This window comes from Mercenaria mercenaria, chromosome 12, assembly GCF_021730395.1.
Source record: "Mercenaria mercenaria strain notata chromosome 12, MADL_Memer_1, whole genome shotgun sequence".
In the NCBI taxonomy this organism is placed as follows: Eukaryota; Metazoa; Mollusca; class Bivalvia; order Venerida; family Veneridae; genus Mercenaria; species Mercenaria mercenaria.
In genome coordinates, this window is record NC_069372.1 from 7724265 (window position 1) to 7746601 (window position 22337).

General features: G+C 35.1%; 2 protein-coding genes across 4 annotated transcripts in view; both read right to left on the bottom strand.

Moving 5' to 3' along the window:
- Positions 1–1883: 1883 nt before the first annotated feature.
- Positions 1884–11383, bottom strand: LOC128547206 (putative uncharacterized protein DDB_G0286901). 3 transcript variants are annotated; one of them, XM_053519101.1, is made up of 8 exons: positions 11179–11383; positions 10455–10571; positions 8965–9091; positions 7714–7835; positions 4594–6612; positions 3333–3491; positions 2960–3085; positions 1884–2083 (listed from the first exon to the last, which is right to left on the bottom strand). In XM_053519101.1, the coding sequence occupies exons 2-8, from the start codon at positions 10558–10560 to the stop codon at positions 2073–2075; spliced, it is 2670 nt and encodes an 889-aa protein (XP_053375076.1). In that variant the 5' UTR covers positions 10561–10571; positions 11179–11383; the 3' UTR covers positions 1884–2072. The 3 variants fall into 3 exon arrangements, with proteins under 3 accessions (XP_053375076.1, XP_053375077.1, XP_053375075.1); XM_053519102.1 differs by having other exon boundaries at positions 3333–3494; positions 7741–7835; positions 11179–11376; XM_053519100.1 differs by having other exon boundaries at positions 3333–3494; positions 11179–11373.
- Positions 11384–15384: 4001 nt separating this feature from the next.
- Positions 15385–22337, bottom strand: part of LOC123534900 (flotillin-2-like) — a 45035-nt gene continuing 38082 nt past the window's right edge. The window contains exons 7-9 of the mRNA XM_045317363.2: positions 21419–21602; positions 20335–20478; positions 15385–19737 (exon numbers count right to left, since the gene is read on the bottom strand). Coding sequence (XP_045173298.1) covers positions 19702–19737; positions 20335–20478; positions 21419–21602 — 364 coding nt within the window. The 3' untranslated portion in view covers positions 15385–19701. The remainder of the gene's footprint in view (positions 19738–20334; positions 20479–21418; positions 21603–22337) is intronic.

The following is a 22337-nucleotide window of genomic DNA, read 5'->3' on the forward strand; positions in this document are numbered from 1 at the left end:
TCTGCAATTGAAGTATCCAAAATGTTTCTTTACACAAACGACCAAATTCGTAATTAAAAATATCAAACGGTACGAGCGAAAAATCCTCAATGTTGAACCATTGAAATGCGCTGCAACGTGAGAAGAGTAATTTGGATCTGAGAAGTTTCTAATATCATAGCGATGGATATTCATACGTCTCGAATATTGTAAATGAACGGTAAGTTTTTTGATAAAAAATACTTTGAATAAAAAAGACACAGGCGCTAAATTTCGTTTTTCATGTTATACATTACAGGGGCTGCCACTTACTAAAAGCAGATCAAACATGACAGCATGTGATTATCAGGAACACTAACTAATACAGATATTTGATTTCTAAAACAATTTTACAATTCCGTATTGAATTCTTCATCAAAACTCCGCCGTCCCATCTTCAGTTTTAGCCACTTTACACCATAAACAACTTTTATCGCACAAGTGAACTTTTGAAATGTTTTAGTAAGAAAAAAGGACCTCATTTAGCTTATGCTGCAACAGACCGCCTTTATGTCATGTATTTTGTCATATTGCGTTACCATTTCATTGCATGTGCATTCTATTACATTTACACGCCTATGTATTTCATTTCCGAATGAAAACTCAAAAAATCGCATTTCCTTTGATAATCGTTTACTAGATTGAAGTAATTTTGATAACGTTTCAAATTCATGCTAAAGTAATATATACGAGTGATGCCCAAACAAGATTAAACATATCATGTGATACTGAAATGGGTATACAAAGGCGTTAGCTGTGGTGCCAGATGATAACATGGCGCCAAGGCGATATTAAACTTGCATGTTTCACTAAATTGACGGATGAGGTAAAACTTAAAGGGTGTCATTAAGTTTGGATTGTGAGATTCAAAGATTTATTTTGTTGCGTTTAACGTCGCACCGACACAACTGTAGGTCATATGGCGACATTCCAGCTTTGATGGTGGAGGAAGACCCTAGGTGCCCCTCCGTGCATTATTTCATCACGAGCGGGCACCTAGGTAGAACCACCGACCTTCCGTAAGCCAGCTGGATGGCTTCCTCACATGAAGAACTCAACGCCACGAATGAGGCTCGAACACACATCGATGAGGGGCAAGTGATTTAAAGTCAGCGACCTTAACCACTCGGTCACGGAGGCCCTATAATGCAAAGAAGAGGTAAATTAAGCGTGTGTCTCTAAATGTGGGTATTTATAATACCAAGACTGGATTAAACCTTGTTGTTTGTGTGAAACTAAATTGGGCATATCTGATTTTAAAAAAAAAACGAGGTATAAAATAACACGTTACATTAAATTGTGTAAATTTGACGTGGTAAAACTTTACGTTTGACATAAACTGGGGTATATATAATGATAGCACGGGGTAATCTAACTTGTGTCACCAACTTGGGTAACTGTGATACTATTACGACGTAACACGTAACTGGCTAAATGTGATGCCAAGACAAGATAATACATTACGTTTGTTTCTAAACTGGCTAAATGTTAGCCAAAACAAGTAAATACTAAACGTTTGTCAATAAATGGCTAAATCTTATGCAAATACAAGGTAATACATTACGTTTGTCTCTAAACCGACTAAATGCGATGCCTAAACAAGTAAATACTTAACGTTTGTCTCTAAACTGGCTAAATCTAAATTTATATATAATAAATGCAAAGACAAGACTGTCGTTAAAATCGCTAAATGTGATGCCAACACAAGGTAGTACTTAACTGGCTAAATGTAATGCAAAGTAGAGGCAATCAATGAATAGGGTGTACGGGATACCAAGATGAAACCACGACATTTTACAGTACGGTACGTTGTCCCGAGCCTGGGAATCATTGTAGAATGAAGAGATAAAACAATAAAACAAAAGTAGTTGAAAATTAATTTATTTATGCATCATTACAAACAAATATAACATAAAACGACAAGAATGGGAAGGTTATCCACATCTTTTCAAGCACCGCACCGCAGCTTTTTAAAAGCACCGCACATCATATATACCGGATTTATAAACATCACGTCAACAACTCAAGCAGCAAACAAAATTCTACACCATTTTCTAATACTTTCCTGAAAGAGAAAAGGCAAAACTTTAAAATCAAACTGTTTTATTTGCGTGAAGAATTTTATTGATTTAACGTTAACATTTTTGGCATTGATCATATCAATTTTACAAATCGTTATAAATATCGATAAAACAGAAGATGTTCTTCGCATCAAATAATCAACAGACGTTTTTATGATACCGCCAATATTTTCTGTCCTGAAAGGGTATAAAATGTTTTCGTTGTCCTAAAATTTTTAATGATTCCGCGTGGGCAACGGCAGCACAAGTTAAACAAAAAGAGGTCCAATGAATAGAGGTTGATTTAAATGCGATCTATATACGCTTAATTTTAATGCGTCCAATATAAGGTGGATTTTAATGCGCTCTATATATGTTTTATTTTAATACGTCTTATATACGCTGGATTTTTAATTTTCTCATACATGTCTGGTTTTAATTTGCCATTTATACGTTTGATTTTAATGCGTTCTATGTACGATGGATTTTAAATGAACTCTATAATTGCTTGTTTTATTGCACCCAATGTACGATGGATTTCTAACGCTTAATTTTACTACACTCTGTATACGCTTGGTTTAATCGGCCTTTACACGCTTGACTTTAAATGCATTTTATAAACGCTTGATTTAATGCGTTCTATGTACGCCTGATTTTAGTGCGCTTCATTTATGGTTGATTTTAATGCCACCTACGTACGGCTTTATATATGCTTGATTTAATACCGTCTATGTACGCTTGGTTTTAACACTTAATGCGCTATGCACACACTAGATTTTTTAATGAGCTTCACGTACGCTTTATCATCAGATATATTTACCGAAACACACATTAGACAATTATCTGGATAAAATATGAGGAATTTGCATCTTAGAATTAACCTTTGCCTGATTTTCTTCCAGAGTTCTGCATTCCACCACCGTTTGGCATTCCCCCGCCATTTGGCATTCCACCACCATTTGGCATTCCCCCACCATTTGGCATTCCTCCACCCTTCGGCATGCCATCTACAAATACAGGTATGATTTTAATTTTGTTTCTCACTAACTGGACAAGAAGGATGATATTACTAGACATATTTGATAAAGCTTTTAATTACAAAAAAAAATTCTTAACAATTATTTAGATACAAAATGTAGGGTCAAGAATTTACTAATTATCTACATTGAATAACTGTTGTAAGAATGGTAAGATTGTATTATTGTTTTTTATTACACGGACTGACGCACGGCAAGAATTATTGCATCGACCTACTTGGGTAACAGTCAGGTCCATGTACCGTCATTCCAGGCATACTCGGCATTCCGGGCATACTTGGCATACCGGGCATGCCAGCTCCACCTTCAACAATACGGTTGTTAGAGGGACCAGATACGGCATCGGGCATGGTTGGAAGCATCACCATAGCATTTCCTGCTGATATATGAGATCAATCGAATCATACAATGCTTCCTCAAGTGTGATTAAATTCAAAATACAATTGGAACCAGACTCTTTGTGATTAAGGTTTAGCAGTATATCACAAAACAACAGAATTTTTTTGTAAACGAACAACATCTTGACAAACAACTTATCTGTCCAATTCTGTCCCACAGAATTGGATACTTAAAATATTCTAAAGGAGTTGTCCTCCTTTAAAAAAGAATGCCATTTGCGAAGAAATATATATATGAGTAAATTGACAAGGTTTTGTAGAATAATATACATGTTTGATACGCCGTTTAATTTTCATGTAAAACAAAGCTTTCTTTCTATGATTTGGTGATGTTCGAACTTTTTTCTCCGAAACATGGACCTAACTCTTAAGGACCGGGAATTGTATGATCTATCCTAGTAAGTGTATGATTTGTCCGAGGAATTACAATATGATTTTCCCGTAAAATTTTTATAGTGATTCACAAACCAAGTTCGTCAAGTTTTAACAATAGAAATAAGTATATTATCATTATATACATATGCAACGATGTCAAATACTATTCTACAATTTTTTTTACCGCCAGCAGCTGAAATACCTTCCATCAAGAACACACTGAACTAAGACTGTGACTCAATGCAGACTTGGAGCGCCGGTATAAACTACAGACTCCGTTATATACCGGATTAACTAAATTTGAACGAAAAATATCTTAAATGTATATATTTTGTAACCATGGTGATACTAACCCTAACCTTTAGTCAGTATTTTATGCTTATTATACACTAAATGCATGCGGACATGCAAAAATATGCATATTTTTGCCGTGCGCTACAATTGATAATCACTTTCGGGCATGCGCAGAAGACCGCTCCAACTCTGCAATGAGTTACATCGCTGAACGAATACCTAACTCGCCACGTGAAGCTAGTCTCCCGATAAAGCTCCTAAAACGTTCATCCAGTCACAAATAGTATTGCAGATGAAAACTAATAATAAATTCTCTCTTAAATTTATAAAGCTTTTTCAGTTATTCATTCAAAATTCAACCTCTAGGTAATTAAAGAAGAACTAAAATATTATATTGTCATTTTTCCCTACCTGAATTAGCGTTCCTCAGCATATCATCTAACTTCATTTGCCCTCCTGCCATCCTATCATCAATAGTACCCGTAATGGCGTTCCCAGCGTTTGTATTGAGGCCATTGGTGTTGAACAAGCTGTTCCTATTAAAGCCATTGTTATTATTTCTGTTGTTTCGTCCAAATCCATTATTGTTGTTGTTTCGGCCAAAACCATTATTGTTGTTGTTTCGGTCGAAACCATTGTTGTTATTGAATCGGTCGTTGTTATTGTTGTTGTTGTTTCGTCTAAATCCATTATTGTTGTTGTTTCGGTCGAAACCATTGTTGTTATTGAATCCGTTGTTGTTTGCAAATCCATCGTTAAGGTTGAAACTGACCATGTTCATGTTGGCGACATTTTGGTCCGTGCTAATTCCATTTCCATTTGCACTAGCGACGTTCATGTTATTCAAGTTCAAAGCAGCATTCATGTTAGCGGCTTCAATTTTAGCTGCTGCTTTCATGGCGTTCATAGATGCTGCCTCCATATTTGCTGCATTCATCCCAGCGTTCATATTTGCTGCATTCATCCCAGCGTTCATATTTGCTGCATTCATTCCAGCGTTCATATTTGCTGCATTCATGTTATTCGCGTTCATTGCAGCGTTCATTGCAGCGTCCATTGCAGCATTCATTGCAGCGGCTTCCATTCTAGCGGCTGCTTTCATTGCGTTCATCGTACCAGCGTCCATGTTAGCGTTTGCCCCGACGTTCATGCCAGCATTCATATTAGCTCCATTCATGGCTGCATTCATATTGGCTGCATTCATATCAGCTACCCCCATATTACCTGCATTTATTCCAGCGTTCATATTGGCTCCATTCATATTCGCAGCATTCATGTTATCAGTGTTCATTGCAGCGTTCATTGCAGCATTCATGGCCGCGGCTTCCATTCTAGCAGCTGCTTTCATAGCGTTCATCGTACCGGCGTCCATGTTTGCGTTCGCACCGGCGTTCATGCCAGCATTCATGTTAGCTGTATTCATATTAGCTGCATTCACGGCTGCATTCATATTAGCTGCATTCATGTTAGCTGCATTCATTGCTGCGTTCATATTTGCTGCATTCATGGCTGCGTTCATATTAGCTGCATTCATGGCCGCATTCATATTTGCTGCTTCAATCTTAGCAGCTGCTTTCATTGCATTCATGGTGCCGGCGTCCATGGTGGCTGCATTCATACCGCCGTTCATGTTGGCTGCATTCATACCGGCGTTCATGTTAGCTGCATTCATTGCCGCGTTCATATTGGCTGCATTCATGGCTGCGTTCATATTTGCTGTATTCATGGCCGCATTCATATTTGCTGCTTCCATTCTAGCAGCTGCTTTCATTGCATTCATGGTGCCAGCGTCCATGTTGGCTGCATTCATACCGGCGTTCATGTTGACTGCATTCATACCGTCGTTAGCTGCATTCATACCGGCGTTCATGTTGACTGCATTCATACCGGCGTTAGCTGCATTCATACCGGCGTTCATGTTGACTGCATTCATACCGGCGTTCATGTTATCTGCATTAATACCGGCGTTCATATTTGCATTCATGGCCGCATTCATGTTAGCTGCATTCATGGCCGCATTCATGTTAGCTGCATTCATGGCTGCATTCATATTGGCTGCTTCCATCTTAGCAGCTGCTTTCATTCCGTTCATTGTACCGGCATTCATGTTGGCGGCATTTATCATATCATCGATTGTTGGGGCGTTCATGTTTGCTGCATTCATTCCTGCGCCATTGGCTGTCATCATGGTGCCCATTGCATTCAGCATAGTCATGCCGAATCCATTGTTATTCCTGTTGTTATTATTGTTGTTGTTGTTATTAAAACCAATGTTATTTTGTCCTATTGGAATTATATCAACCAGCCTGTTACCCATGTTCACGAGATTTCCATTCATGCCGTTACCATTGGCGTTCATGTTGGTCACCATGTTAGAAGCGCCATTTGCATTCATTAGCATCATGGAGTAGTATGGAACCATGAGGGTCGCTTTGAAAAGAAGTATAAGCAATTACAGTTGTTGCTTTTTTTCATATGAAACGGTGGCCAGTTCACATAAGTGTTTCTGTATTTTGTATGGGTAGCCTTCACAAAAATAACCAATAAACTTTCCTGTATGAAGCAGAATTGGGAGTTACATGAAAACAAACATGTTGTAGTCTGTCAAACCGCCATGGAGATCAAACCGCTCGTGCTCCACAAAAGCAATTAGAAGTTTATATCAACAGGTTATAAGGTTTCTACGAAGAAGTATCCTTGAGTTATGCAGTGGATATTTTGCGCATTTTTCTCGTGGAAAAGCTTATAATATTTCTTAAATAAGCGTTTACTCATGTGAATGCAAGAGATCTTCAATGATTTTGCTCATTAGGTAAAAACAGAATTGAAAATATCGACGTTTCTATGAACTACTTCACGAGTCGACACAAACAAAAATAACGTCAAATAACGTCAAACTGGAAAAATATTGACGTTTAAAGCTCTATTGTAACTTTAGGGAGCTTAAAACTTATCATGCAATAATCTATATTTCCTATCAACTTTAATTTTGGTCTTGACAAATGCATTATGATCAGTTTATTTCAAAAGTGTTTGCCACCGACTCGATATAAAAAAAAGTAAATTATGAAACGAGTATAGATTCTAGTATGTCTCTTCGTACATTATTTACAATGCTATTTGTTACGTGTACATGTTAAGATTATGCAGCTTCAATTTTTTACGGCCTTGAACTAGATTTTACAAGAATTAGAATTAGCTTCTCGTTTTTTAAGAAAATTGTTTATAAAGAATACATTAGAAAACGTTGAAAACATTAATAAACAAAGAACATCTCATTTTAAAGACGGCAAAATATGTTAACGGTATTTTGATGGTATTAATCTACTGATTTCTTCAAGTCCGAAAAAAAAACCTGTTCATCACCATGGTCAACTGGTTTCTTCGACTCCAGGTAGTAACACCAATTTACAGAGCAATATTAATAATTTTTCAGATGTGAATACGAATATTTCTAATCGGCGTTACGACCGCGAATCGATGTTACCGGTTATACACGGTGTTCATAATATGGTGTTTAAAGGTACATACCAACGCTACCGGCGTTACCGGCGTTACCGGCGTTCGCATTGTTAGCGGCTTTACCGGCGGCTTTAGCAGCGGCTCTAGCAGCAGCCGCTATCTCCAGGGCGTCATCCATTGGTTCAGTAGGGCTGAAATTATACCAAATGTATGTACATATAACTGATCTTAGTTTGAATCCCACATAAGAGGCCGTAATATTAAACAGCAGGAAATAGATAAACGTTTAAGAAAAAAATGTCAACACGAATTTTACTGAGAAAATTTGTGTCCTCAGATTTATTAAGTAATTCATTCAGTACAGCCTGTATATAACCTTACATCTACAGGTTTCTGATCTATATTTTCTAAATATTTCCATCTATTTTGGAAAATAGCTGGCTTTAACTTCTGTCAAATATTGACGACCATGGTAGACAGTTGATGTTATATGTAATTCCACATTATCTTCTATACAAATAACTTATTTGGTTTACAGACTGTCTGAGGACAGTTTTAATACTTCGATGCATAAAACAGACGACTTCAAATCCATCAATTTTCTTTCTTTGATTCCTAAATACCAAAACCAATAAAACAAATAAATGACAAAATGTCTATTATATTCTTAATTCCCATTTACATGGTTTGCCATTAGGGTTTATAGAAAGTCTTCTTCGCTCGATAAAAATGCTTATCGATAAAAATGCTAATCGATAAAAATGCCAATTGATAAAAATGTTAATTGTTGAAAATGCCAAAGCAAGAAAATAGTAGGTTTTATCTCTGTAGCCGGAATACAGTATTATCAGTCCAAACAGCTGGGTATGTTCATATAAAAGGTTCCGTTTCCCGTCACTAAAAATGGACTTAATAAAAATATATGGATAGGAACATAATGGACATCATTTCTCTAACGCACATAAAAGCCACCTTAAAAGATACTGGTGTATGGACCGTTTTACTTTTTTAGACATTGCAAGGTGTTCTAAAAACTTTGATTTTGTGGTGTACATGTGTAGGAATGCCTCTTTGATAACATACTCATAAGAAACACAGAACTTTGTGTTGATAAATGTCTTAGATGCCTATGTTAATCAAAACGTTATCGGTCCTGTCAAGTCGGATGAAAACCTATATATCGTCACCTCAGTGCAAAAGGTGGATAACTGCATTGACTTAAAGAAGGACTTATTCACTTTTTGCGCTAAGGTGACGATATACAAGAGCACTTTGCGAAGAATTTTTTTGGCTTCTTAAACAAAACTAGGAAAAACTAACCTGACGGGATTTCCTCCGCCATTTTTTGCACCGCCATTATTAGCGCCATTTGCAGCGTTCTGATTGGCCGCGCCATTTGTATTCGTGTTCCCAGCGTTCATTGCCATATTCATTGCCGCCATGAGACCTGTAAATCAATTTCACAAATGACAACCTCAAAATCGTTTATTGTCGTCTTAAAATGTTTTATTGAATTGTTATTGAGATTCTCTCTTGGTGGAAATAAAGTTTCTTAAAAGTTATCATCCCTCAAGATTATTGTTAAATTTAAGCGAAAGTTTGATCGATAAAGGAGATTTTTATTACGCGATTTGTTCCTGAGAAACATTTTATAAGTGAGGGAAAAACTTTGAAAAGAGATTATTTTCCGAAACTGAATTTGAAATGTGTGAAGGAAATAAATTTCACTCTAGTCTCATCCAGTTAATTCGTTTGAATTGTCAAATAGAATTAAAAGATTCGATATCAAATTAGCACCAGGACACTACGGAGATGCTGAATACTCAAAGAAAAACCTGTGCCGAGAAATTCTTCGTGTTAAACATGGTTTTCAAAGAAAATGTGTACCGTCACAATAAAAATGATTGAAAGAGCATTGAAAACGTTTCCAAATTAAGAGCTTTAACTTCTCTTACTTTTCATTTCTCATTAAAAACCAAATACGTGACGTATTAGATATTCATCAGATAGAGGGAAATCTATTTCAATTTAACTTTTGACAACCGCGGGCAAAATCTGACAGGACAAAAGAGACTTCCTTTTCTAAGACACAACCAAGAGACTACTGCCTGGTCCATCTAATCCGTCACAAAGTTTTTCGTGAAGTGCGGCATTATTTGGCAAAATCTAGCTATAAAATATACATCCTCATTAGTCTCCGAGGATGATAGTAAGACCCTTTTGAATTCATAAAATATCGTTAATTATGTCAAGTTATGGTCAAAATGTATTTTCTTATTGTAAACACAGGCCAAAATCGCAACGTCGACAAATATTCTTTTAGAAATTTTACAAAAGAAAAATGCATGGAAATTTTGCTTTTACGCTAACCAAGATATATATGGTTTCATACCAATCCAGTTACGAAAATTTACAATGGAAAATACCCCATGAGAAAAATCTTCTGAGGATAAGTTTAAAACTATGACAAGATAATTTGAAAAAAAAAAATAAAAAGTTCCTACAATGTCCATTCGAGTTCATTAAGATAATGGGATCGTTTATATTTAAAGAGAAATCAATGTCAAGCCTTTTTAATGACAATGGTATATGTTTCAATTTTACGTTGTCACACCTAATATGTACGCGAAACGAGATGACTCTAAATTAAGATGCATAATTATGTTTTCTCGACAAAATTGCGTCGGTTTACAAGAAAAACAAAGACTTACAAAGTCCCTATATATTTCATAGCGGGTTGATTCTCAGCTAGACACTGACAAGCCCTGATAGTCACTTTTTTGACTTAAAACTACTTTGAAATCACTTACCACTGCCGCTTTTGCCAGAACCAAGACCAGTAGTGCCATAATTAATAGGCACAGCCAGGGAGCGAAGGGAGAAAACTCCGAGCAGCAACACGGGAAACGACCACATAGTTCTTGTTCCTGAAATAAAAGGCGTCAGACACTACAGCCAGCTGTTTTCATGTTTTCATTTTCTGCATTTAACTCATTAGTGAATATTTAACATTTCATTAGCTATCAGCAGAAAAATTTAGAATAAATAGATATTTTCCTTAGAAAATTCTTATAAAAACGAATAAATGAATTTATAAATTAACAATCAAAAATGTATTGTTTTATTTCTATGTATTTCTTTTTTTTTCGGTTGCATATACTGTAATTCTCCTCAGTACTTGATGAATACGGCTAGAAGAATGAATACGACGACAAAATGATATTCTTTAGAATAAAACACCATTAAACATCAGTGTTTTCATTCTTTGCATATCTAAAAAAAGAATTTTGTAGAAGTAGATCTAATACTCAAGGAAAAAAATTAATATTCCTCTAAAACTTTTTGAACCAGTGCTCCTTTCCTATACAAAGCTAATGTGTGCGACAATTTATCAAAATATTAAATAAGAATAAAACAAAACTAAAGCAACAAACACTTTAATTATTTCATTTTTAATACTAACAACAGCGTTTTAGAAATTTAGATTTGTATAAGTGATTTTAAGTAAAACTAAATGAAAATATATATATATACCTCTCTCGGGATAATCTCACTAAAGAAAAATGAAAAGAAAAGAACGAAAAACCTTCACTGAAGAGAAATGCAGAAATCTGTCCCTTATATACCTTTTATACGTTATGTTAGGGAAGCGTGAGAAGTATTACGTAACACTATACGAGCAAAAAAAGGTGGTTTTCATAAAGAACAAAAAATAGGCATAACCAGCCGTGAGACGATTTGCAATTAACAAATTTATTGTCATTTCTGACCAAGCAGGTATTAAAATGCATGTACGATGTAACTTCAAAGTGTCTGATCATTTGTTGCTTGGATTTTACATGATATAAAATACACGTCTTTGCACCGGATGTGAATAACTGCAGATTTATCACTGATGCATTTTGGGGAATTTTATTGCTTCCGTGACAGGTATGACAAGGAAAAATATGTTTGATATTAATTTTATATGATAGAATCGGTGTTTCTGTTCCGCTTGGTCATAAGTGTGGCGGTGATGTAAAAGAGGGCCAGTAGGGCAGATCAGACTACCGTTGTTCAACTGGAAAAAGTAAATCTTACATGATTCAGTATTAGCTAAATGATCATTAGGAAATGCCTTTTCACTTTTATCTTAAACAACCTCAAAATGCATGTTCTCGAAGGTTCAGTTTTATAATCATGATGACTACTTTTTACCTCTTTTGAGAGAGTACTAATAAATTACTAGTTTTTTTATCATTGTTCCGATAAAACTATCTAACTATTCTTGCTGTATACACAATGAGAAGAAGTGACTTGATCTTCAAAGAAAGGTCCATTCTGTCACTTGCAAATTGTGCTTTACTGAAAATTCTATAAAACTCGGACATTGGTCAAACGCCGTAACATTTTGTCTCGTCGGGGAATCTGAATTATCGTGCCAACAATAATCATATATGCGTTAGTGAATTTCAGTCTATGACCGAAATATACATTACTAAAAGGATACTTTGTTTATAAAACTTACTTATAGTTGCCACAGGGAATACATATGGGTGGCTCCACCAGGAATCTGTTATTAATATAAGTGGGAGAGTGCAAGACGCAAAAGACGCTCCGATTCCAGAAGCTTTCCTCTAGGTGTAAAGCACCCATACACGAGACTCTTATCCCAGTGTTAATAATTCTTAATTGGAGGAGCATGAAATCGAATTCACGATTACTGGTTTTATAGTCAGCCAGTGTTAGGCCTACTACTTTTTGCCGTACTGGTGCGCTAGTTTCCGTTTCGGCATGTTGACGTTTTTGCGCCCTTCAACGCGCCAACACGCCAGAACGACATGGCAGAAATCTGTCACCATACTTAACATGACTGACCTCAGGGCCTATTTTGTCGAATGTTTAAAGTCACAAGTCCCAGACTGCTAGCTAGTGATTCGGGCCTTGTGCCACTGAAATAATAAGAGGCCATCGGTTCTACTCCAGCAGCACATTTCTTTAATTACTCCAAACATTCTTTAGATACTCTAAGTCAATGGAGTGATAAAGAGTAGCAACCTTCGCGCAGGAATACTGTACCGAAAGGGGGAAGTAACACTGTGTTGGAGTTTGAAAGAGTAGACTTCTGGAACTTTTAGAACGTGTGCAGACTGTTCTAGACGGAACAGTCACGTGATACATATTCACGACAATTGAAATAGCAGGCCTCTGTTCCTACCAACTACGGATAATCAGAATGGTGCTGGGTACCAGGCTAGTGGACTATTCTATTCCTTTGACAACAATTAGAAGATTACTCTTCAATTTTAGGTTCTATGTCAAAAGGAATATGGCCTAAGTCAGCAGTCACGGTTCCAGAGCGTTGGAACGTATGCAGACTGTTCTTAATAAAACCTGATGCAGACAAAATAGTCACGTGATAAATTTATGCAACAATGGAAAATTTGCAAGTCCGCTATGGATGGTCACAATAGGGCTGGGTACTTGTACTGGGTTCTGTACTCTCAAACTTTACCATACTGTTCTGAGATGTCAAGGGAATATGGACCCCAGATATTGCCGTAGGCTGAAATAATGTCCAGTCACCATTATAGCATGAAATCTCACGCCTTTGCGGTTGGTGTGCATTTAAAAAAGACAAGTGTTGACGTATCATTTGTAAAAATCAGCGGTATCAGTTTTTGATTTCTTCATTTTGTTATTTTGTCACGCTTTGTGTAATGTGGTAAATTGTACATATGTACTACATGTCGAATGCCCTTTGAAAAAAAGACAGTCTAGACTTGTAAAACAACGTATATATTAATCAGATATGCACATTATAATTGCCTCAACGATGAATAATGAAACATATCCGCTTTGTATAAAGGTCCATGTGCTTTTGGAATTCTGGTAGGGGTCTCTGGCCTCATTAGGCAAGGCACGAGAACACAGTTACGGAGGTGTTCTAACTTTCTTTGTTGATGTTAACATAAGACCAACGTATATTCGGTCGTGCTTTAATTTTCAAAATTTGGAGAAAACGGAGAATATGTACATGTACATTGTAATTGAAAATGCATGTTAATTTCACGCGAAGACGCACAAAATATGTTGTTCTGACAAAATAAGAGCAGAAGGAGGCCTATTATTTCAGTCGAGTTATTTTTCATTGAATACCAACACGAAAATTATTTGTAAGCTGTCATATCAACAATGATCATTATGATCTTTGATGATAAATAGTTCAATTTTAGTCACGAAAGGTGTTTTAACGTGTGTAAGGAGTGTTTATCTACACCGTTTCTAAATAGTCGGCACTGGTTATGGACGACCATCAAGAGGATGATTCTTGGTTTAAACAATATTTATTTTCCAAATATGCATTTCATATCAACATATATTAATGTGAAAGGATTGAGGAGTAAGCTAAAAGCTTGTATTAAAACCTCTTTCCTGTAGATTGAGAACTTAGTAATACATATTTAAGTAACGACAAAATTTTCAAACTAATTGCAAAATAGTACACGTATGATGTTGTAAGCAGTAGCTCTAACCAGGTAATATAGTACTGTAAGACATATGTAGAAAATAAAATATTAATATACATAATTATAGGATGATTCTTGAGTAAAGTATGTAGGCAGCAAGTAAACTTCAAGAAGATTCTTTAGTTCCATGGGCCTCACCTCGCAGACCCGATGTAAAGTAGCAATAATTATACACAGGGATCGCCTACTAGTAATTTTTCACTGGAGGAGTGCAAGCTGAAACTCGCGACCACAGGTTTCGCGGTCGTCTGTTACCACCTGTAACAGATCCGACCTTGTTCATAATTGACAATAATTGACATCTATGCTTTCTGTGACAACATTTTCTCATCAGACGGTAATGAAACAAGTGGCAACCGTTCCGACAGAATGACATTTACTTATTTCTCTGTGCCATCGCATGCATATAAACTTGATCACAAACGCTAAAAAGCTGGTTTAAGGTAGTTCTCGCAAATTTCCGTTCAACGTGTTCTCCGTAAGCGACTTCGGCATTCTCCGGTATGAGCTGGCATGGGCTACAATATCGTCTGAAGAATGCCTTAAACGCCATTCAAGAAAAGGCAACCACAGGGAAATTACCGACTGACATTACCGTTATGGGTCCATTATTTTAATTAAGTAACTGAACAATGATTTTATTTGTCTTGAAATTGTCTCTGAAAGATTTGCTGTATTTTATTGACGCACAATGAATCTTTTTCCTCAAATATGGAATATCAATGCAAATTTGTTTGAAATCGACCGTAATTTTGAACAAGTTTGATGAAAAATACATACTGTACATTGTACCCAATATCAGTACATCAAAACAAGTTAGATTCGTGATTTTAATATTCAGAACGCTGGTAAAATGTGCAAATTCGTTGCATCGCCCGTAGACTGTATATTAGTCAGCTGAGTGTCGTCCGGCCTTTAGAATATATTTGATGGATGATCTTAGCGGAGGATGTCATGTTGCAACTTTCCCAGCTTTTTGGTGGTGAAAAAAAACCAAGATGCCCCTCTGAGCATTGCTTCACCTGGGTAGAACAACTGACCTTCTGTAAGCCAGCTGGATGGCTTCCTCACATGAAGAATTCACACCCGAAGCGTGGTTTCAACCTGTATGCATGACAAGTGATTCGATGTCAGCAACAGTAATCACTCAGTCACGGAGGTCCCGTATGATTCCTGTTGTGACATTGCCAATGAATAGTACTGGAGAACTTAAAATAAAATAACAACATAGTTTTACTTATTTCAGTTTTATCATCTATAGTTTACAAAGAATATTTTACAATGAATATTTACTTTGTGAAAGTAACCAAACAAAATGCAATAACTATTATCCACTTCAATTCTAGAATCGTCTACAACAAACAGAATTCTTATTTAAATAGAGCATCACACAAGCAACTTTTTCACCCATCTCATTACAATTACATTTTCTTTGAAGACTGACACAATGGTTAAAATATAAATAAAAAATACTGGTAAAAACAAATATGATACATTTGGACAGAGTACAAGATGACATATATAAAAAGAATGTTATTCTTACAGATATACTAAAACATATTCTGAGAGAAAAATTAAAAGGCAACAGTAAGCAGTTCAGATAATTCATATACTGTAAAACACTTAAAATTCGTTCAAACCATATTTTGCAGTTTCAAGTTTAATTATTCTTGTAATGTTGAATTCATGAGAAAAGTGAAACTGGAAATTCAATGGAAAAAAAACAACAAAAAACAAGTAAATATTGATAAGCGCATGTCCATTTTTATCTTCTTTGTGACAAAGTTGAAATTTGAAAGGGATGAAATTTGCGCTAAACTTGCAAATATTAGTGAAAAAAAGTTCTTGCAAAAAAATGAAGTGTTTTACAGTAAATATTTGCCATACCGAAGTAAAACATTAAATCATATAAAAAAGAAGAGAAAAACTACCAGTACACATGATTTCTGAAAGCAAATGCATTTTATAAGCACAGTATTTCAGCTTCATAACATTACAATGTTACCTTTCTTTAAGAAAAAAAAAAACCAAAAAAAACAGTCATGATTTAGGATACCAGTATTTCTTTGGTTGCAGAAGACCTGGCTTAATTCTTTGAAACATTCTTATTTTAGTGCCGGATGTGCAGGTATACAGTTTGTTGAATTGGCAGCAATGACTGAGCATTTTGTAAGAAAAAGTCTCTTTAAACAATAAATATATGACAGAAAATATTCTTTAATATGCTTATCTTCATGCGATACTTTTTAATAAAGATGATGAAAAACTTTTGGGGTTGACTGAAATCCATATCCACTGACTGCATACTACGAATTCATTAATATTCATAGGGTAGTAATTTTCAGGGATTTCCAAGGTTCCATCATTCCATGAAATTAAGGACAGTTGCCGCAGTTTTGGGTCAAAAATTTCCCAATAATATAATTTGTTCAAACTTTGTATATGAACACACTGTCATGTTAGAAACAGAATTATGAAGAAAAATCGAAGGTCACCATGCTTGTTCAAGAGTTATCTGCCCTTGAATATACAAATTTGAAGAAAAATCCAGTTTTAAGGGCAGATAACTCCTAAACAAGCACGGTGACCTATGATTGTTTTTGCATTTTTCTGTTTCTTACACGAGGCTGTGTTCATATACGAAGTTTGAACAAATTCTATTATTGGGAAATTTTTGCCCCATCCCTCATACAAGAAACTGCAGCGAGCGTCTTTAAATCATAACATACAAAATTCCTAATCATTTTATCTTCAAAAGCTGAAATCCATGAATTTAAATCTCCAGGAAATCGCCGATTTGACCCAAACCAAGAAAGTTCATGCCCATATATTTAAAGGATTTTGTAATATTATGACCCAAAGTTTTCTAGTATTATTAGAGAGATGTGTAAAAGACTTATGGATTGTTGAGGTAAGTTTATATCTATTAATAGTGAAAAAGATTTGTTCACAATGCAAATACAGTATGTTTAAGGCACACAGTATCAGTCACTTTATAGAAAGTTTTCGAGCTAAAATTCTACACTAAATGTCAATTTTAATGAGGTACATGTTTGGACTTTTTAAATACAGATTGAAGACACAGGGTGCATGCTGGTGCAGTCAGGGACTTCAATAGAACAAGACTAAGCTGTGTACAAAAATGAAGCTAGTGTCATTAAAATAGTACAAAATGTTAAACATTAAAATATCTAGCATGCCAAGTGTATTCAGAAATTTTGTATAACACAAATTTAGAATAACTTAAAAAATAAAATAAACTGATCGGAAGAGTTGACTGGCCAGCTGTTATTTACAACCATTTGTGTGACCTCACTAAAAGAATACTTGTAAATTAACATTCCCAATACAGTAAAAAATGTCTTTTTTATCAGTATATTTTTAAGATGCAACCTAACTGATGAACCATTTATATTGTGTTTTCACTATAGCACTCTGTGATACTACACTTAATGCAAGTTTCTCATAGAAGGCCTGCCTTGAATCAAGATTGTCTTTAGACTAACTACTGCACTAACTACACTTGCAAAAATAAATAGAAACACTAAGACACATTGCATTGAAACATCATACTCAACATTAATATTAAACTTCCTTTCAAAATTTAGTAAATGCAATTAAATTCATTACCGTAAAATAAAATCAACAATAACAAGTGCGCAGATTTGCTGTTTAAAATGCTGTTGTCAGAAAATTCATCATTTGTCAGAAACTGCCAATATATATGATTGTGTACAAAGCCTCAAACTTAAGAAAAAAATCTAACAATATCTTTTGATTTCTTTACAATATACTTAATACATATGGCCATAAAAACAATTACATTCAGATTTTTACTGATGGTTGTCTTAGAAACATATGAAGATTATCAGCCCCAATCTGTGACCAGCAGTAACCAGTTCTTAATTTGTTTGCCATTCTTCTAGCAAATTAAAAAGTATATTGTCAAATATTTTAGGTTGTTTTTCTTCTTTTAACCGGACACCACTTGTTGAATTAAATGGACAATTCATGACAATTGATGGTTGCTGACAAATGCTGCATTAAATAACAAAAAAAAAATGACAAGAATATGCTGAGAGAAACATTTAAACAACTTAACAAAGAAATCTTATACAGACATAACTAACAAAGAATACAGAAAACAGTCACATGCTGCCATTTTTTTTACATATTATGGGATATTTTTATTCATAAAATTCCATTCTAAGTTTGATCAATTTTTTTTAAAAATTAACATCTCCATACCCCAATAATAAACAAGTTATTTTGCTATCAGATTTGTTTTAAACAGGAAGATACATCTTGGGAGATACCACAGTCTATTAGATAAAATCTATAATATACTTCTGAAAACTTTTGGTACTTTAAGTATTATTTCACCTTCATCAAATTAACATATGTACAAATTAATTTGAAACTTCTTTCCAGTAGGAAACATATGCTTCAACGAGAATAAAACCAGAAATGCGAATCCATGCTTTATTGTAAACATGTTCTATTTCAAAAAAGTAGTAAATTTGACTATACCAATGTAGCACGGTTCTGAATTATGCGACATAATAGTCATAACTTATATTAAAACTACATAAAACTAGACAAAACACACTGACTGAAAGAAGAAATGAGGTATTTCAGGAGAAAATTGCAAGAACATTGTAATGTATCTGTTTATTTCATTTTGTATGTTTTTTGATTAATACATATATAATATTGCTATACAATACATCAGATTAGAGCTCCTTTTTTGACCACCAAAAGAGTTTTTGTGTCAGTCTTTAACAAAACAAGGATTTTCTGAGTGGAGGTTGTGTGTAGTTATCTCACAACACAGGTTTACTTTCATCTGGTTAACACTGTGTATACTTGAATTTAATGCCAAACTTCATATACTATGTAAAATTTAATTTTGATGATTTGTTCTTATCATGTCAACATGAAATCTTACATATGTTGACATATGTGTACATGTATATATAATGAACATAGTTTGGATAGTAAAATGTGTAGACAACAACAATATTACATTATATTATGTAAGGTATAAAAATGTATATTAAATTGTCATAAAAATCTCATGCATTTATAATTATGAAGTTTATTTTTGGAAATAAACACACAACACCTGATTGCACTTTAGGTATTTCTCAAATTTTAACAAGTAACAGGTTTCCTTCTACAATACAAAAACAGACTCATCCAATGCATGATAGAATCAAATCTCACTTTACAAAATGACCGGGGCTTGGGAAAACTGTCGTCCCTACATTCCACTAATGGACAGATCTGTAACATACGATCAAATAGTCTACGTTACTAGAGAAGGGTGATCAAGGTATACAAAAGCAGTTAGATGATCTTGACTACATGATGAACTGATTCCTTCCACAACTGCCTTTCATAATTATCTAACACTTCCTTGTTTCAAACATTATGTCAATGTTAACATGTGAGAAATATCTGTACACTGGAGCTCACTGAGTGACCCTGATAACGGTTTCTTCAAAACTGTTTCCAAGGTGACTGTGTGACCTTGACCTTACTCTGTCTACGAAGTCTGTGCTCCAGGAACCTTTGTCAAGACCTGAAATAAAAGCACAGTATACTACCTCAGAAGTTGCATTCTACAGTTGTTTTTCAAGAAGACTGATCTATTGGATCTACAAAATATTGTACCAGCAAGACACAATCTTAAAACTGAATATCTAACACCAAAGGTTTGATAAATCTATAATTGCAACAGCCTTACACGTAAGAAATATTGTATGTGATTTATGGCAAATAACCAGCTTTAAAGGTGGATGAAGACCCAAGGTTCCCCTGTTTCACCACAGGCCAGACCCTGCATAAAATGCCAGCCTTCTGTAAGCCAGAAACAAGACTTAGTCAAAAACAATGATTCTTTTTCCTGAGAAGAGTCAAGTCCACAGTGTTTTCAGGCATATCTGAGCTCATGACCACCTAAAAAGTAAAACCACAATTTCACCTGCCAGTAATGGCTGCTGGTTTCTTTATCCATTCATCCAAAGTGAAAATATATCTTTGTTCAGACACCTTTTGCTGTCAATACTATGTTTTTCATTTCCTAAGGACTGTCTTCATATAAATGTTTGATTGTACCAGAAAATCATTAATCACTTGACCTTGATGATCCCTAATTCGAAAAGCTTAAAAAACTTACCTTAGAAAGGTCAACCCCTGTGAGTGCCTGAACTGCTGGGGGTAACTGACTGATAAGCCTGCTCACTTCTGAGGTTGTACGGTCATCTCCCACCAGTACAATCTCGTCTGTACGTGACAGAGGGGCAGAAACTTCAGCAGCAATCTAAAATAAACAGAAAACATAATTCTACATCAAAACTGCCATATACACATAACTGTGACACAGTTTCCAGCATGAGTCCTAGATTTGATCAAAAACATTCTAGCCATGTTTTATACAGATCAAGTACAAAGGGTTTTTCAAGGATGTGACCTAGTGACTTGGTTTTAGACCATTAAATAACTCAGTTTCATAGTTTCCATCATAGTAAACATTTTAAACATTTTAACCAGATTTCATATAAATTATGTAAAGACATTGAATCTAGTGTGTTAACATAGATCTATGGCTTGACTCAATGATTGTATGTGACTTTTACAAATCTTGGTCTAAAATTTTTGAAAAACATTTTAACATTTGCCTTTTATATGATTCAGGTTGGAAATTTTGATCTAATCTAGTGACCTAGCTTTTGATCTCAGCTTAGAATGTGTCGATATTTTATTACAACAAACATTCTGAAAAAAAAATTCCATTAAGACCTTGCCAAAACCACTGGCACAAGATCAGAAAGAAAATGCCTCCGTACGTGTTATACCCTACCCTTAGGTATTCTATAAGAACCATGGTCGTGAACGGGAAAATATACTAACCCATTACTGAACTGCGTGTTTTAGGTATGAAATACGTGATTGAAATGGGTTAGTATATTTTCCAGTTCATGACCATGGTTCTTATAGAATACCTAGGGGTAGGGTATAACACGTACGGAAGCATTTTCTTTCTGATCTGGTGCCAGTGGCCAAAACAGTGTCCTCTAGAGTGATTGATCTGTCATAAGAAATTTACAACTTACTTATAATATTACAATTCAAGGAGGACACACAACTTCAGACATATTGTCTTTAGTGACACTGCAGCGGTGACTGCCATAGAAAATACAAGAATCAAGGTCTCTTATTTCAACGGGATAACAACATATATAAAACAGAGCCCTGTTCACCTTGGGTAATGTTTCAAGAACCAGACTGAGCATGGCAGCATCTCCATACTGTTTGTAAGCAGAAGCTTTAAGTCTCATCCTCTCTGCCTCTGCCTTACCCACAGCCTCAATAGATGTGGCCTCAGCACCACCAATCAATCGAATCTTCTCAGCCTCGGCTCTAGCAACTTCCACTGTCTGTGTTCTGTAAATAAAATAAAAGAAATATTTTTGTCCCATGTCATCAACTTTCAATAAAATTCACACTATACATTGATTACACCACGTCATCAACTTTCAACAAAATTCACACTATACACTTAACACAAACCTGGGAACTACTGATGTCTCAATTTCTTATTTTCAAAAAGTAAATTTAACTACTAAATTTATCTTGAAAAATTCTCTTTCTTTTTTGGACATTCAAAGTATTGTTTGTAAACAAATCTTATTCCCATATCACACCATCAATATAAAGCCCAGCTGCTATTTCAGCTTCTGTTTCAGTCTTGGAATACTTTGAAATATGGAACACCTTTTGGGCGACTGACACAGCTCTCTTTTTATTACTGTCAAGTACCTCTTCAGTTTCAAAGACAGGTTTTAAATATTTCAGAAGCAATATTTAAGATAATGTCATTACAAAGAATCTTTACCAGAAAATTTCAGCATTAAATTTTATTTCATTCTCTTGGCTTTAACATCGCACCGACACAATTACTGTGAAATCATTAATATTTGTGGGGGACTAACTTTCGTGGATTTCGTGGTTTAGTCAATCCATGAAATTAAATCCCAACGAACTAGTAAAAGTCCCATTTTATGTTCAAAAGTTGAAATCTACAAATTCATATCCCCAAGAAATTGCCGTTTTGGCCAAAACCACAAAATTTCATGCCAACGAAATTAATGATTTCAGAGTATAGGTCACAGGGGTTCC

What these genes read in the sequence shown, in the direction of transcription:
- LOC128547206 (XM_053519100.1), bottom strand. Translation starts at nt 10,560, where the DNA reads ATGTGGTCGTTTCCCGTGTTGCTGCTCGGAGTTTTCTCCCTTCGCTCC. An exon ending in GGCGGAGGAAATCCCGTCAG is followed by an intron (nt 7,836 to 8,964) that starts GTTAGTTTTTCC and finishes GTATAATTTCAG; the next exon opens with CCCTACTGAACCAATGGATG. An exon ending in CGGTAACGCCGGTAGCGTTG is followed by an intron (nt 6,613 to 7,713) that starts GTATGTACCTTT and finishes TTCTTTTCAAAG; the next exon opens with CGACCCTCATGGTTCCATAC.